At 36.9% G+C, this 17,714-nt stretch overlaps 1 protein-coding gene across 1 annotated transcript in view; it reads right to left on the reverse strand.

The window, feature by feature from the left end:
- Window positions 1-4,911: 4,911 nt before the first annotated feature.
- Window positions 4,912-17,714, reverse strand: part of LOC103776227 (serine/threonine-protein kinase MRCK alpha-like) — a 79,914-nt gene continuing 67,111 nt past the window's right edge. The window contains exons 13-17 of the mRNA XM_008943726.1: window positions 16,383-16,625; window positions 16,016-16,126; window positions 11,808-12,055; window positions 6,811-6,916; window positions 4,912-5,040 (exon numbers count right to left, since the gene is read on the reverse strand). Coding sequence (XP_008941974.1) covers window positions 4,912-5,040; window positions 6,811-6,916; window positions 11,808-12,055; window positions 16,016-16,126; window positions 16,383-16,625 — 837 coding nt within the window. The remainder of the gene's footprint in view (window positions 5,041-6,810; window positions 6,917-11,807; window positions 12,056-16,015; window positions 16,127-16,382; window positions 16,626-17,714) is intronic.

Consider the following 17,714-nt stretch of genomic DNA (forward strand, 5'->3'; position numbering starts at 1 on the left):
AATTTCATCATAGAAGGCTATAAGGTCCTTAAGTTAAATGTCCAATTTCTTTGTGAATTTTTATCACGCCATACAGATCTTTCCTTACAGAAGGTGAGAAAACACTTTAGTTATTTGGTTTATGATGCACAGAACCTCAACACTTAAAAGCTGCACATGCAAAAACCTCAGAGGGATGTTCCACAGATCACATAGAAATCTACAATAAACATGTAATGTAAATTTTTGCAAAAGTCTATACTTAGTTCAAGGAAACTTCAAGAGTTAAAGACAGAAAATAACAGTGATATAATTTGGAGCTGAGATACTGTTTTGTTCTCCACTAGATGGCAAGATTCTCTTGAGAATGAGATACACCAATAAAACACGATGTGAACCCAGGAGCTCTTGGGAGTTTTTTGATTTGGTACTGTTTTGCTGAGGTTGTTCTTGTTTGGCTGGCTTTGGTTGGTTTGTTTGTTTTTTTGTTTGTTTCTTTTAAATAAGATACAGCAAGAATAGTAAAGTTACTCTTACTAGGGTTTCTCTCCTTGCCCCCACTTTTTACAGAGAAGTGCTAACAACCAGAGCAGAGGACCTAAGCAAGAAAGTTCTTCAGGTTCTACCCAGAATAACTTCCTTCTTCACTGAAAATTTAGATGAGATTAACCATTCTGTTTTCATATATAAAATAAATGCTTAGTTTGCTAACTATAAAAAAAACTAGAACAACGATATAGTACAAATTGCTCTAAAATGAAATTTAACTTTTAGGTTGGAGCCAACATCACAACAACCATCAAATAACCACTGACTAATATCTAGCATGCTCTTTATCAGGCTGCTCAGAAAGCCAGACCTCCTGGATCTCTCTACACAGAGACTTTACAATACAAAATGGACTCTGAGGACTAGAGGATTTTTGCTGAACAGGAGGGCTCTTAAAGCTGCACCTTACCTGATTTAAAACCCCTAAGGAAGTCTGAGTGCACAGCTCCCAGTTCTTCTGAAGTTTATCAATGCTTTTAAATTTCTGTCTTCATATCACTGTGCTCAAGGCCTCCAACTTAATTTTTCCCCTGTCCTCTCCAACAAAGTTGGTTTTTTAAAACTACTTCTCTAAAAATTTTCAACATTTCATCCTGAAGTTTCCCCCTGCCCTCCAGAATTTCTCTTTTATAGATAATTAACATTTGATTATTCTTATATCAAACACACCTCAGAATTTTTCATGTTTTGAATTTTTTACAACTGAATTTGAAATTTTTGCTAAACTTTTCTACAATTCATGCATGCTTTCTTCTGAGAGCAACCAAGTTTCAAAAAAACAAACAAACAAACAAACTTTGCTTTTTTTTAAAATATTTGATTTAATGTAAAAGTGCGTGTATGTGTGTGTGGGGGGTGTTGTTGGGGTTTTTTTTGTGTTGTTGCTTTTTTTTTACTTTGTTGTTTATTTGAGGTTTTTGTTGAGTTTCTTTTTGTTTAATGTGAAATCAATAATGAAGATCAAGTCAACCATAATACAATTGTTTGGAATAATACCTAGTCAACAAGGAAAATATTAACTGAAACTTCTGGTAAACAAGAGTCAGAGCTTCTGGACAACTGAATCTAAGCCTAACGTTCACTCTATAGGTAAATCAGGTAGGATTTAGCTCAGCCATGTAAACATGTTCAACAATACAGAATTCGTTTGAGCCAGTTGTCTAGGCTTATTTTTCAATCACTGGGGAGAAAAACAGACTTCTGCAGTACTAGTCATGGGGTTTATTTTAGTTGTCTACCTTAGGACTTCTAGAACTAGGTTACATGAATCCCTCCCAGAGAGACTAAGATTCTTGCTAAGTATTCTGGGAATCACTACCAAGATTTCCTTCGACCTCCTTTCTGCAACAGAACAGAAACACAGAACTATGGCTATTTGAAAGATTCCTTTTTAAAGTGACTGCATTAACCTCCAGTGCAATGAATCTCCTTCCCATCTCTCACAGGAAAATTTATAGCTGACTATAAAGGCCTCAGTATTTCTTACTCTTGTCAAGGAATGATGAGTGATTTGGCTAATATAAACTTGTCAATATGATAGCTCCATTAAGGCTGATTGATCTGTGAGAGTCTATTGCTACCACATTAGAATTTGCAATGGAAGTTTGATTCAAATGTTTAATTTTTGGCTGTATTTATGACATCTTGGGATAATATAAAAAAAATAAAAAGGCTAAAATATTTATATTTGCCCTAAAAAGATGCAAGAGAGGACAGTAAGGAAGCAGGGAAAGGCTAACGGAAACAGGATAGGCCATTAAAATAATTTGCAGTTATAGGAATAACAACTTAGAAGGACCCAAGGAGTTGTGAGGAAAGCGACACATCTTAACCACCCAAACTGTGGATTTGAAGAGTGGGCCAGATTTCCTGTCAGAATTATCTATCAGATGGCAAAGCAGTCAAAGGACACAAGGGACCCTTCAGGCTTGTGTTACTTAGAATTAGATCAAATCCAGTGAACTACCACAGGCAGCTGAGCAAACTGTTTACAAATACGGTAATTAATTCTATCTACTACCTTCCGTTCTTCATGAATCACGGTACAAAAAGAAGATGGCAGGCAAACCCCACTTTTAAGAGGTGGGAAGCGTACACCAAAATACACATTTTAATGTGAAAAGTCTGTTAAGTTTTGAAGAAGGACCCTACAAAGCTCTACCCTACTTTGTTAGCTCCAAGGAATTCTGCTGTCACATTGAAGAGGTTGACACGTATGGGTTTCAGCTGTGTGTTATTCTGAGCAAGACACAGGCTTGTGACTAATTAAATAAGACTAGTTTTCTTCAAAATTATTTTTTTCTCTTAAAATGTTTATCATTATTATTGATGTTTGAATACTTCATGTATCAGCCCATGTTCCACAGCAAAAAATCCCCAAAGAGCCTAGTTTCAGTATGCAGTACTGAACTCTAAGAACAACAGATGGACACAACCAGATTATCTGGGTAACACGTGGAAAATCTAAACATAATAAGAAAAAAAATGTGAGACAAGCTAAGGCTTCACATAGCTGAAAAAAATGTAATGTAAGCAGAGAGAAGTATGGAGTAGAAATTGAGATGTGTACTGAATACTGAAATCAAACAAGATTTTTTAAATCTTCTTACTGTTTGACCACAATACTTCTATATTTTTTTCTTTTCACAGAATTATTTTAGTTCCATACTTTTTAAAAGATACTATATTATCATAAGGGATAAGTAAAATTTTATCTTTTATTCAGAAAGTTAGGTCCTGAACAACCCTGATCTTTTTTTCATTAAGCATCTTTAGAGCTAATAAAAAATTCAATCCCAATCCTCTTTCATCCCTCCAATGACACCTCTAATACATGTAAGATGCTTTACCATATATCTGAACCACATCAGTAGTTCTTAAAATATAAAACACTCTCATAAATTGGAGAAAGGACATTCTTAATGGCTGTTGGTGTATTATTTACATAGCGTGAAGTAAAACAATCCACGACTAATTCTGACTTGTCTTTTTTTTTTCCCAGAACTGCCACATTTTATGAGTGCTTTCACATGTAAATTTGAAAAATGAGGTTTGATTACCTTGGTGCATTAAGACAGATAAACATTACCTCAAAACTACATGGAATGTGAAGTCATAGAGTTGTCTCTCTTGTTACCTTCACTTCTTTTCTGGATAAACATCTCTGAGTGGCTACAAATTACTTGTTTACATTAAAACAACTTTTATGTATTTATTTCTGTGATGTAGGTTGTGTCTACATTCACAGTTATTAGAGAAAAGATGTGAAGGAACACACACAAAGTGGACCCTTTAAATTTTTTAACCTGTGCTACGAACACAATGTCTTAAAGAGACTATGGACTTCATAATACAGAATGGTGTTAAATAATTTTATGTAACAAGCACTGGTTAAAACACTTTCAGAAACCCAGAGGACAATCGTCCTGTCTTGTTACATGTTCACATGGCTATATTCAAATGACAAACTGCTATGTACTAGGACAACAAAAGTATACTGACATAACAACAACCCCAAACTAGGTTTCATTAAAACAAATTTTTGCTTTGACACCACAAAGTAGATTTTTTTGCTACTATGAGACAGGAAAAGTGGGGGAAAAAATAATCAAGTAGTAAACCAAGAAAAAGATGAGTGGATGATGATGAAATCTTCCCAGAAGGGGATGATCTGTAAAAAAAAACATGTTGGGGTGAAAACTGTGTTTGCAGATGTTAAACACTGCAATGGACCATAAAAGGGGAGGGGACAGAAGCAGACACGGAGAGGAAAAATGAAGGCCACCTAGATAAAACCCTCTTTCTCTCTTAAGAGCTTCAACTTGGTTGTTTGGAGTTGTTTTTCTTGATGTATCAGAAGTGGAGAGAAGACTTTAGAAACACAACGTCATTATTTAGCAAAAGTATTATTAGAAACATCAGTTGACTGGCTTTGTGGTAGTCTCAAATGCCCTCCTTGTAAAAAAAATCACATAAAAGTTGCACTGTATTTGTTTCATTCTGCCACATGCCAAGCAGATGAATGAAATTAATGCCGAGACACAAATACTCTCAGCCACTGCTTTTCCCAGGCTTCTCTCCTCTCAGAGGCCTGAGCACAGCACATGACTCCTTCTAGCATTCTTCCAAAGCCACAAGCCACACCCAAAGCCCATGATTCTTCTGCACTTAGAACACTTATATTTGGTAAACTTTCACTCTTAAGGAGGAACACGATTTTCTGGATTTGGGTATTATTAAAAGCTCAAGGAAAAATACAGCAGAACCCCAGATGGGTGTGAGATTTCACCTAAGCACTTACACGTGCCATAGGCAAAGGCAAAAATTCAGTAGCAGCCCTACCACATCCTGAGGGGATTCTGCAATGACATTAGAGCAGAGTATTCACCATTGGATGATCTCCGTAATTTGGGCCTCCCAGTGGGCCACGGACTCCTTTTTATCAGCCAGGTCTCTCATCTCTTCTTCCAGCTGCCGGTTATTCATACTCAGCCTCTCAAACATGGTGGTGAGCTGAATGAGAATTTAAACAACTTGTTAAAGGTATAAGCTGCTGTGACTCCATCTCTGTGCAGACTCCAAGCCACATGTTCTCCTCTCCCACATCACACATCAGTTTTAAAAACTGATACTATCCATCACAATGAGCACCATCGAACAATGGAAGACAGAAACTCTTCTCATGCTTTGATCTTAGCTTTACCGAAATGCTATTTTTAAGGACTAAACACTACGTATTTACTCTAACAAATTAATTAGTTTTCTGCAAATTAGTCTCCAAATTCCTCTAAAACTCTTAGAAGGTTTCTGCTTTGAAGCATAGAGGTGTGGAACATTCCATATGGAAAAAAAAAAAGTGTTAACAGAGCAAAGTAAGGGCACAAAACTTGTTATAGCTTAGAAAAATCCTGCTGAGCCTCTCCCTTATTTAGCAACCATGGAGAATGACAAGCTTAACAGATACAGGCACGAGTCAGTCCTGAGATTCTCCAGGTGTCTCACATTCCCCTGTTTTTCGTTTTACTTACTTGCAGACAGGGAAATTGAAATGAAATGACAATCTGTAAGTACAATATGTTATAGCTAGCAGTTACACCTCTTGCATTCACACAGTTGTCATTCATACATGCACATTCTACAAGACAAAAGCCACAGCTAACCTGAGTTGGAACTGGGAACTAAACTTTCATTATGTTAAAAAATTATTCAGAAAGTCAAACTGGAATCAGAGATCAGATAGACTTTATAGAAAGGCTTGCTTAGGAGAATGAAACTCATGTGAAAAGCTTCTTTTAGTACTGAAATATATTAACAAATCAAAATGATGAAAAAAACACCATGTTTTTTTAGTCCTAATATGAGTGCTCCGTTTCATATTTATCATTTAAATGGGCTCATGATTTAAATATGCCTATTTATTAAATGTCATTTGACAAGAAAAATACACAGTTAACCAAATTAAACGAAAAACAAAAAAAGAGCAAGCAGAAAAACTATCAAAGTGACTAGTCTTGTAGTGTTCTTGGACTAAGCCTATGTGTGGGCATATATAGTAGGCATACAGGCATCTTATACTGGTATAAAAATACACTTTAATTTCAACAGTGGCATGCAAACGTGCTTACTTTGAAGAACACTGTATTTTCATCATATTTTCAGAAAATATAATGCATTACAAAAAAGAATAGACTAGTTTAGCAAGACTTGGCTAATCCACAATGACCATGAATAACCTATCAAAATGAACAATAAAGAGATAATCTAAATGCATGAAACAATTATTCCTTGCTCAACACACTTTAATTAATATGCCTTATCACTTGTATTTTTTCAATATCTCAAAGTAACACTTAATCTCAATGGCTGGGAGGGGCTCTGCTATTTCACAGTAATTGACATGCAAATATCCCCTAAATAATCACATCATTACCCACCTATTTTATATCTGGGTCATACAACAAAATAATCTTTTTTGGTTTGGCTTAAGATACTGTCTAAAACTAATCTTACCAAACTGTAAGACCATCTAACTCAATTCCTATGCATACATCCATATATATATATATATATACACACACATATATATATGAATATATGTGTCTATACATTGTCCAGTTCAGATGCATGTAGACACTCTCTATTCAAATAAAATATTAATCACCACCTTGTGAAATATTTCTGTTATCAATAAAGATTTAACAATAACCAACACAGCTCTAATTGTCCAACTTCTACACAGCATACAACAGTTGTAAACTCGGGACTCAACTAATCAGCACTTGCCTTATCAAGTTCATTTGAAAGTTTTTTGTTTTCCTCTGTCAGCAGAATCTTTTCTCGTTCATACTTCTGTTTGAACTCCGTTTCAAATTCCTCTCTTTCACTTTGGCTGTGAAATAAATTAAAGCAGAATTAGAAAGTTTCCTATTCTAAATCGCATCACACTATTCACTTCAATACATAAAAATCAATGCACACAGTAACTAAAAGTATCACGTTGGTAAAATCACAGTCTATTTAAACTAAGCGAGTCATACACTAGACCTAGTATATCTTAGGACTACACAACAGTGTTGAATTTTATCATTAGACAACGATTTTTCCTTCAGCACGGACACAACTGAGGTCCACTGAGCTAACCTTTATCAATCCACTTACTTTTAGTCTTTTACTTTTTACTTTTTTTAGACTTTTAGTCTTCAGATGAATCCTTCAAACACTGAGCAGCTATAATTCTGCAGACCAAAGTGTGTGTCAATATTCTAAAATACTCAGGGTAAACGCTCAGCTCACAAGACCACCCCCTTAGACATTACAGTAATTCCAAGTTTCACACAGAATGACAGGCAAAAATGACCACACAGGAAATCAGAAGACACAGAAGTGAAACTGGAGCACTTGGGGCTTGGTCTCTGATGAGAAAAGCTTATATGGGCTAGGCTTTGGACAATTTAGAACAGCCAGAGTTTCAAAGTAGCTGTTTCCTTCAAATTTTCCCTCCTCCTGTGGCGGTCATTCAGTAGAGGAGAACCCCTGGTTGATTTTGATTAACATCAACTTTGATCTTGCACAATGAATATGAGAACCTGAAAATAAATGAAGCTGCAGGTCCTCTGTTTTCCAAAACCTATAGTAATCTCCTTAAAGGGAGTGCAGAGCAAAGTTTTATACGTCTAACTCCCACCTTACATCCACTCTTTTGAAATGCCAATTAATCAGGTAACTGGCACATAGCTCATCAGTAGGTTGATACAGATACTGTAAATACCATTCAGCAAATACCACTATTCAGCCTTAAAAAGGTTTTAAAAAGTACCCACTATAAAAGGTTTACTCCATAAAAATAAAATCCAGGGGAAATTTTGTCTTGAACATTGCATTTTTATTTTTTTTTCTGGATACTAATCAGAATTTTACATTGTGCAGCAGAAAAGTTCCATCTTTGCCTCTTTTTCTGAGATTCAGAACTACTGCAACTGCTAAAATTGAAAGAACACCCTTAAAAGATAAGAAGTGTCAGTGGTTACAGTGAACCTGGTTAAGAGTAATGCTGGTTTGAATTTCCTATTCCTAATTTGAAATTCATTTAGTGCTTCAATCACTCTTTGAAATCGAGTACAGCATGTTAGACTGGTGGTGAAGTTCTATGTTGCTAGGCATCCTTTGAAACATAACACTACATCCTAGTACAGTAACATACTATCGTTACTGTTGAAATGCCAAATTTGAAATTCACCACCACTCCTTTTCTGTATCAACAGATTCCATGCATATGATGAGCAGCCTAGGGAAAAGGCAGGAAGAGATTAAAGCATTGGCTGTCAGGGGAATTAATAACAGGTCCTGCTTCTGTTTGCAAGGCACAGATTCAAAGCTAATTTCTCAGACAGTACACTGAAATAATTTTTAATTGCTTTCTCTTATTTAGCTTTTATGGGGTTTATGGGGTTTTATTCTGTATTTGTCTAAAATTTGTTCTTTTAAGGCTTTAAGGCTAAAAGCAGCCATAAATGGTGGTGGATTAAGCAAGCTTTGGATTGGTGAAAAGAGACCTAAATATTCATAGTTTTCTGTATTTTACATTCTTAATTCAACTGGCGATTGTCACTACCCCTGTAAGTCAGATTGCTATAGGATAATCACAGAATCATACAATCACTATGGTTGGAAAGAACCTCTACGTCATCAAGTCCAACCTTCATCCCAACCAAAAAGAATATAAATTCTAAACATAGGAGAAAGTGGGTATAATCTGTCATACCCAAATATCAGCTCAGCAAACGACAGAACTGTGACAGATTCCATAGGTGTACCTTGGACAGCCAGGAAGATCAAAATAACACATTTGCTTTGAAGCCTGGCATTCTTTTCTTCCATCCAGCTTTTTCTCTCATCTAAAATTTAGCCACCTACCTGCTCTTCAAGTTTAAATAATCATACAAGATCCAGCTTTCTTTTTATCAGCAAAGTAACTGTAGCAAACCACATGCAAGCAATGTGAAATACAGCTTTATGGTATCACTTTGTCACTCCAGCTCTTTACTGCGGCTTTACAAAGTGGAGAAATATTTTACCTTACTGCTTTGAAACCAGGAAAAGTAGACCCAAAACAAACACCAGCCCTCAGGCTTCATTATATCACATAATTTAATAACAGCAAATGCTGTTCTATAAAGCCTGCTGCTTTTTAAGTCTCACATTAAATGATGGGCTTAGATGAAACCTCGAGAAACATAATTTATTTTACAGTTTCTTGGAGCTTCTTCTGAAATACATCATAATGACAACCCTAAGAAATGAAATATTGTGCTACACAGATTGCTGGCCTGATACTGTGATCCTGTATTCCCAATTTTAATAGAATGCAGCTTATAAGACTTTTGCAAAGGGCAATCATTTTGTACAGAAAGGTACCTTCTCTCCCTTGAAGACGTAGGCCATTGAAATAGAAGAAGCAAGAAAGCTTATATTTGAAGGAAACAAATATAAGAATATTCTTATATTTGAAAGAAAAAAACAACTGTTTAAAAAAAAAAATAAACAGAAACCACCAACATGCAAGTTACATTAAAAAGCACAGATTTCAGGCAAGCTGTTACTGACCCTTGCTTAGAATAACATACAGATTTTACTCTATACTATAAACCTTATGAAGTAATGCAATTGCACCCTCTAACCAAAGATTTTTTTTTTTTTTAACATGCATTAAATATTATTTTCAGACTACTACAGTTTTTTTTGCCACACTTCAACCCCACACCCAGCCCATGCCTATTGTTGAAGCAATTCCACTTATTTCAGCATAAAGCCTCCAGGTGCTTCCTTTTCAATGCTTATGCTGAACGCCTCTGTACTGGATGACTCACCAAAAGCTTTGCATGCCCAATTACAAAAGCTAAAAACAATATGCGTAAGCAGAAACAAACAAAAAAAATCCCCTCATGTTCTCTTAAGAAAAACTACCAACTACTGAGAATCGAGCAAGAGCAGCAGTTCTTCCATTCTTAACATTTAGGCTTCTCTTCTAAATCCCTCAACATCTACAGAAGTCAATCCATTGACATCCCTGGAACAGTGGACTTCTGCATTCCATGTGGTGGAGTCTTAATACTTCATGAGATTCTGCAGATCTGTTCAACAAAACCCAGTTAAGATCAGGTCTTCACTAATCACTCATCATGTGCTTGGACACCCAACTGTATGATGCCAAAACCCTTCCCCTTAGTAGCCAAAAGTTGGATGCTGGTCACGTGACACGCTTTTGTTCATGCTTTGAAACGTTCTCTTACACCCACACTTGACATCCCTACAGAAGCAGGCGGTTACCTCAGCACGCGTTCTCATCTGCATCCAGTTCTCTTTTACTCACAGAGCGAAAGCAGATTGAAAGAAGGTTTACGAAGTAGCTACCATGAAGCAGATCAGCACTGTTAGGCCTTTTGCTGTTTCACTAGCTGCACGTATAGTTACAACTTCTGTAGCTGTGCAACATGAGAATGATTCTGACCAATCTTCAAGGAGTTTTTGATCTGCTCAGTGTTTGGACGAATGATCTTTAGCAACAGCTTAGCTTGCAGAAAGAGGTATTAATGATTCTTTATTGAATATCCCTCCTCCTGAGCCACTACTGGACTGACATGCCATTAAAGGAGGATCATAGTATCACCTTTATATATCACAAGACAGCACACACAGCCTTTTGTGTATTTTTAACTCCTAGGTCAGCAAGACCACTAAGTTGTGGTACAATGAAAACACACTGCTGATGCAAGTTTTACCTTTCAACCTAGAACAAAGCAGCAGACTACTGTGTTAGTGTGTCCAGCCTATGAATAGCTGTATTCTAGGAAGAAACAGCTCATCCACTGCATTCTAGGTTGTATCATCTACTTTCTCTGCTGGAAAAAAAATTACCAGAGAAGCAGTGTTTCCACCTCTATTTGAGTAAGCTTTTCTGGAAAATTCTGTGTTTTATTTACTAGTTATATTTAAGGACTTCCTACAGATTGTTTATGCTTTCAGGAGGAGCCTCTCCAAATTTTTTCTAATAACCAATCTTGTTACAATAGTAAAAAGAAGCACCTATGTTAGAATCTATAGAGCATTCCAAATTTTTTATGAATGGAAATTAACACATTCAATTTTTTACTGTTTCCATTACTGCACCACCCAACATAAAAACTTGGGTTTATTGATGAATGCCCCAAGGAATATACTCAAGGCCAGTTATAAGCTCCACCATGTGGGAGACAAAAAAGCAGGTCTCTGACAAATTACCATGTCAGAGGAGATAAAGCAGCTTATGCCTACAGTAGTCTGATGATTGATGTTAACACTGGATGGAACCCAGCATGGATTAGTCTTAGTCTGCATTAAGTGACTGTTCCTGTGCTGGCAGAAATGTAAGCAATAGCTGATCCCTAACACATTGGTTTTGCATCAAAAGGTGAAAATACCAAACAGAAGGAAAAAAAATGTCAAAAAACTGCAACATAAGCTTCAGAGGTTGACTTACTCTGACCTGCATCTCAAGTGACACACGGTGGAATGGTCAGCCAGTGCAAGAATTCTGGTGCAAAATGAACTGCTTCAGTACAGGGATACGGAATTTTTTTTGTTCTGTTTTACTTTTAAAGGTGACTGTTTTCAACCTGGGCATCAGTTCAGCCAAAATGCATCTGTCTGCACTACAGTTAAGGAAGTGATAGCATGTTTGGAAACACAGTAGGAGATTTCAAAAGGTATTTTGAGCTTGAAGGTAAATTCCACGCAATACTCACTTTTCTCTTCTGGTTTTCTCTAACTTGTCTTTCAAAATCATGATCTCCTTCTTGAGAGCAAGCTGCTGGCTCTCTGCGTCCCGCAGTTCTTTCTTCAGACTTTTCACTTCATTAGCATGCATTAGTTCACGTTTAGATAGTTCCTCTTCATAGAAAACACTTTTCTTTTCCAGGTCTGCCTTTAATTTAGTGATCTCTTGCTGGTGTTCTATACTGCTTACCCCAGGTGAGCGACCGACCTGTTTTTGCTGAAATAAACAGCCCTAAGTTAGCAGTCAAGAATGCTGAAAATGATGCTTAATAATAACTCAATATTCTTAAGTCTGTGTTTAGAAAATATCCCATTACAGACTTGGCTTAAACACATCTATCTCATTTTATTTTCAAGGTTGTTGATCTGAACTGTACACTTTATAATTTTGTGATTTAAGTGCAGTAATAGTTTTCATGCCATGGAAAATCTGATCACCACTTTAAACATCTCTGGTCACTTTCTGACTCCCTTCACATCAAGTCAGGAAGTGACCACAGAATTAGAAGATTTTTATGCTTCCACTCACACAGTTGATAGCAACAAGTTCAAGAGACTTTCAGGGATGCAGAAGGACTATAATACACAGTCACTATATGTTTAAGCACAAATAACTTGTGGAAAACCTATACTAAGACAAGCAGAGGCTTAACTGAGGCTAAAGTCTAGCTACAGAATCACTATATGGATTGCATCAGAATATAGGCGGGAAACCTGACCTGTTTTACTTAAAGTGACCATTTACATCATAGTTGATTAATAGGAAAAACAAGCTTTAAACAATAAGAGTAATTACTTCATTTTTTGCAGCTGCATAGCTCTCTTAGTGAGGTCTTCTGGCATTTCAATAGTCTTTACACACTGCTTCAGGATACACAGACATTTGCACCAAATGCTGCACTCACTAAACTCAATGTCCTGCCATAACATAGAGGAGGAGCATGATCAGGTTCAAAATGAGATGGTGGCATGACATGCACCGACATCAGTATGGAAATACGTTTTAATGTAAACATATGCATAACTTGGGTTGGCATCTTTTCTATTTTTTTAAATTATGTAAGTAAAGGTAGTCTAAAGAAAGGAAATGATTTAACAAAAACACTGTGTTTTGAGAAAATGCAGGTAGCTAGAAAACCTACTTCCTTATGGTGACTGTCTCACACCTTTAGGAAGATTGAAGCTATTTTGTTAATTGTACTTCTATTCTTACCATGAGATACCAAAATCCTCTCAGTCACCCTTAATTAAACATGGCTTTGGGTAATTTTCTTTTGCTGATGTATGAATAGACTTTAAGAGCTAAATGTCACTGTAGAACATTCAGATGAGCTCAATTCTACCATCATGAACTCTAGGAGAAAGCTGGGACTTGCTGTTAGTTAGCATGAGCAGAACACTGCAAACCCCCCTAAACGTATGAGCCAGAGATGGGCTGCTACCACACCGTTTTCTTTAACTCATCAAAACGGCCATCTGTTTGGATCCAAGAGTAAAATCCTACCCTTAGTATGCAGAGTGGTAAATTGGAGAAAGAAGATACCATCCTAACAAGATGGTTTGGGGAAAATGAGGGGCAAAGGGGAAGTGGGGGGGAAGCAAGGAAAAAGAGGGAAAGCAGGGGGAAAAGGGGGGAAAAGAAAGGACGTATAGGAATTCTCTTTTACATCCAGGCAGTTAACTACTGAACTTGTCTGCTGCTACCCAATGTGCCAAATTGCTTACACATATATGGCAATGGAGCACATAAAAAGTTTAGGCTTTGCAACATCATCTGGAAGGTATCTGAAATGTTTTAATGGTTATTTGACTTTTTTCCCACAATGGAAAGATACTACTAAGACCATAAGACAGATGGTGCAGTACAAGAGGAAGCTGTATAGTACTGTACAGGGACTTACAGAGCTAGAGTAATATAGTAAACAGAGAATATATTTTTAATTGTTGTAATCACAAAGTCCAAATATTTGTTTTCATCTATGCCTGTTTTAAGTGGACAAATGGTGCAACTGAGACATAATGCTTCTCCTGTCACACAGATCCTTACTTAGATGTTGTTTAATGCACCCCAGGATGCAGTTTGCCCTCTTGGCTGCCAGGGTGCTGCTGAATCTTATTTAGCCTGATTTTTTTTGAAAATGCACATACGTGACATTCACTGGATCTCCTTTGTCTATACACTTACTGACAACTTTGTAGAATTCCAGCAGATGATGCAGGACTTGGCTGGACAGAAGGCACATGCCTTCTGTCCAATAGGCTCTGCTTCATCTGTGAGCTCACTGACATTCTTTACTATATCCCCTACCCTTTTCCTAAGGATGTCACACCCACTTCTCTGCAGTTCCCTGGACCTTCTGGATGGGAGTTGTGGTGGCACAGTGGGTTGTCTGTAATAAGAGGGTGCAAATCTTGGCTCTCGCTTCTCACCCGAGTTCCTTCAGAACTCCCTTGGTGAGGCCACCAGCTCAACTGACTTCACATCAGACTCGCTTGCCAGCTCCAAGGCTTTCTGCACATCACACTCAGACTGACCCAGCTCATCCGACCAACCTGCTGCAAAGAACAGGCTCTGCATGGCAATGTCCTCTGCTTGAGCAGTGGAGTCTGACACACCAAAAGCTGAGCATTTCTGCCACAGCCCTATCAACTCAGATTACCTTTTTCATCCCTGCCAACAAGGGCAGGGCCATGAGTTTCCTACAGTGGCTTTATGCATTTGATTTAAAGAACCTCCTATCACCATTCTGAGTATCCTTTGCAAAGTGCTCTCTAAATTCTCCTTATTTAGCCCTCAACATCCTGTTTACACTTAACCTGCCATCATTTGTGAGCTTTTCCATTCTCCTCATTTGGAGAAACTTCCCTTTTTTTTTTTTTTTTTTAATATTGACTTTTTCTCTGTTAGCCTCCTGAAGTTAACTAAGGAGACACACAGAGCTTTTACTGAATGGATAATGCAGTATCACAACAGCTGCATATGATCCAGTGTGCTTACTGTACTATGAAATATTACTAAGAAAGCTACAAGCCCCCTTTCCTCTTCTGTTAAGCTTGTCTTGTTAGTGTACCATTTATTCTCAATAGACCTCAAATAAATACTTCTCGTCTCTTAAGCCATCATACAAACTCTTTGCTTATGGTGAAAATACATAAATGGAGAAGAAATGCATCTTAATTTTCAGATAACAATCTGCATCCACAGCAGTAGAAACTTAATAAATCCTAACTTCATATTGTCTTCCCTATTTTCATTTGATAACAGAAGGCAAAATAAAAGAATTTTTGCAAAAAAGATCCCAAATTTTATGTGCAGTGATCATGGTGACAGACATCCCACAGGATTCGAATAACCACCCCCCTGTTATTCATGTAAATTAAGACCAGAATAGGCTTAATCTGACATTTTCCACAAAAAGTTTAGAATTATCCTACTGGATGAAATGCTGGGCACAGGACTTTTCTGTAAATGAACAGCATTCCTCAAGTGTAAATGAAAAACGTTCTCATTCAGTTTTTGAGAAAGTCTTAATTTTTTTGAGCAGTGTAAAATGCTAAATCATAGAATAAAGTAACAGTTAACATTCTTGGCTTACTTTAATTTCTGTTCCTAAAAACATGTGTGAGTAATCTCATCAACATATAGCGTCTTCATGCTCAGTGCTGTTCTTGTGTGAAAACGTCTCAACTTCTGGCTGAGAGGCAAAATACACTAATACTTTTCCTTTACGGTTACATCAGTTGAAAACTATTGTGGAGGAAAACATCCTCCTTTTGACTGACACACTGAGGAACAACACAGTACACAAAATACCTATACAGAAACCTGCACAGGCTGCAGGTTTATCTTCAAATACTCAATCTTCTTACACTAAAAAATCCAACCTGGTTTTAACAGATGAAGTTAAACAAAGTAATGATGGAAGCAATTTAATAGAAAACCACAGATTATTAAGAATTACTTCACTGAGCAGTGAACACGGTGGCCTGAAAGTTCCTTAGGCAAATGTTCATTTTTCTGGACAATAACACAGTGCAATACTTGCATTAACAGTCAGTAGCAACTGAGGTGACTAACTGATAAATACCCTTTTGTCCTACATCTGAAAGCAATCAGACAGCCCCAAGTCCTAGCTGACTAGTAAGTTTGCAGGTGTTAATACCAAAACAGACTAACCTTTAGCCCTTCTACTTCGCTTTCCAACTGTTTAGAGTACTGTTCGCTCCTCTCTCGCAATTTCCTGTCTTTGGATGCCTCAGCAGCTGCAGCTTCAGCTTGGACTTCCAGCTACAAAATACAGACGTTTTTAATAGGTAGGACTCTTTTTGTTTTAAAAAAAGAAAATCTATTGATGGCTTTCAATATAAGAGATAAATCTTCAGCACTAAAATGAACACTTCGAATTCTTAGAAAACAAACTGTTCGAAACAGCAATCAGAGAGTTAAACATTTACAGATAACATCCAAAAATTACTTTGTCAGAAAGCCTTACTTTTATAAAACTACGATTTCATAGATTCTAAACAGTCTTCTCACCACTTACTTCTTTTTTAAGTCTCTCTGTTCTGCGTAACTCTTGCCTTAAACTTTCTACTTTTTGCATCACCACTTCCATTTCTTCCTCCTTATCTCGGAGCTGGCGGGCAAGCTTTTGTTTTTGAGAGTGCAAGTCTGTCAGCCGCTCGTTCATCTCTGAGAACTCCTGCATTGCCAATTTCCGCTGGCTGTGTGCATCTTTCAGCTCTTTGGCTTGGGATTTTAATCTGTCACTAGACTCTGCCAGTTCCTACAGTTTAAAAAAAGAATTAAGTAATGAACCTAGAAAGCTGCAAGGCCAATCCTGTCTTTGGATGCACATCTAACACCTGCTCCAGAGTGAACAGAAACTACATATTCATTTCTTTTAATGAATGCTTCTACAATACAGACTGTATGCCTCCACAAATAAGGAAAGAGGCCAGGTTTTACACTACTAAAGTTAGTAAAACTGCATAAATGTCAACAAAGTAGGAATTTACTCCATTATTCTATGTTAAATACAAAGGTTCTTGAGTACTTGCATTAAAATATAAAAATACCTTGCTTTCTTAATTAAAAAAAAAGTCATTAACACAGTTTTTAAAGAACTCCTTAAATGAATAAAAATAATAGTATTTCTCTCAATTGCTAAATGATTTTTAAAAGTTTTTGCATTAACCAAATGGAAAATTCTGCTCTATGAAAATTTCTGCTTCAGAAGTTTCTGAAAGGTGACCTGCAATGGTGAATATGATTTCCATACACTGAACCATAATATCAAATATTACAGAAAGTTTCAGGCAACAAAACACTGTAGTGATTAACAGCAATAAATGGTAATAATTCTTTTAAAAGAACCCACATGAAACAACACTGCTAGTGCTGTAGTAACTCCACAGCACAATACCTTCACAAAACTTGCTGTGTCCTAGATCTGCTGCTACACTACGAATGAGGGATCACAACAGTTTAAATGTTTTAATGATGTTTGGCCAAACTGGGCACAACAAAGAAGGAAAAGGCACTCTGAGGATGAAAAGCAGAGCAGCAGGAAGAATTAATATTTGGCACTGTTGACATCTATACAAATCACAAAGCATTTTCTACAGTGGTTAAGAAGAGGTCCTAAACACGACAAGTTGTTCTAGAAGAGAGAAGGTCTTTCTTGGACAAACTGGCAGCTTTCAAAGTTTTAAGACACTTAAGAGTTAAAAGAAAGTGTTAAATACAGATGGAACATCAACTTAAAAGTTTGGACCCTAAGAACCTGGGCCAATATAATCATGATGAGAAACAGGCTAATGTACTTCACACCTGACTACAGGTTGATTTAACCACGAATACAAAGAAGAGCCAT

The sequence above is a fragment of the Merops nubicus genome, unplaced genomic scaffold (assembly GCF_000691845.1).
Source record: "Merops nubicus isolate BGI_N331 unplaced genomic scaffold, ASM69184v1 scaffold537, whole genome shotgun sequence".
NCBI lineage: Eukaryota > Metazoa > Chordata > Aves > Coraciiformes > Meropidae > Merops > Merops nubicus.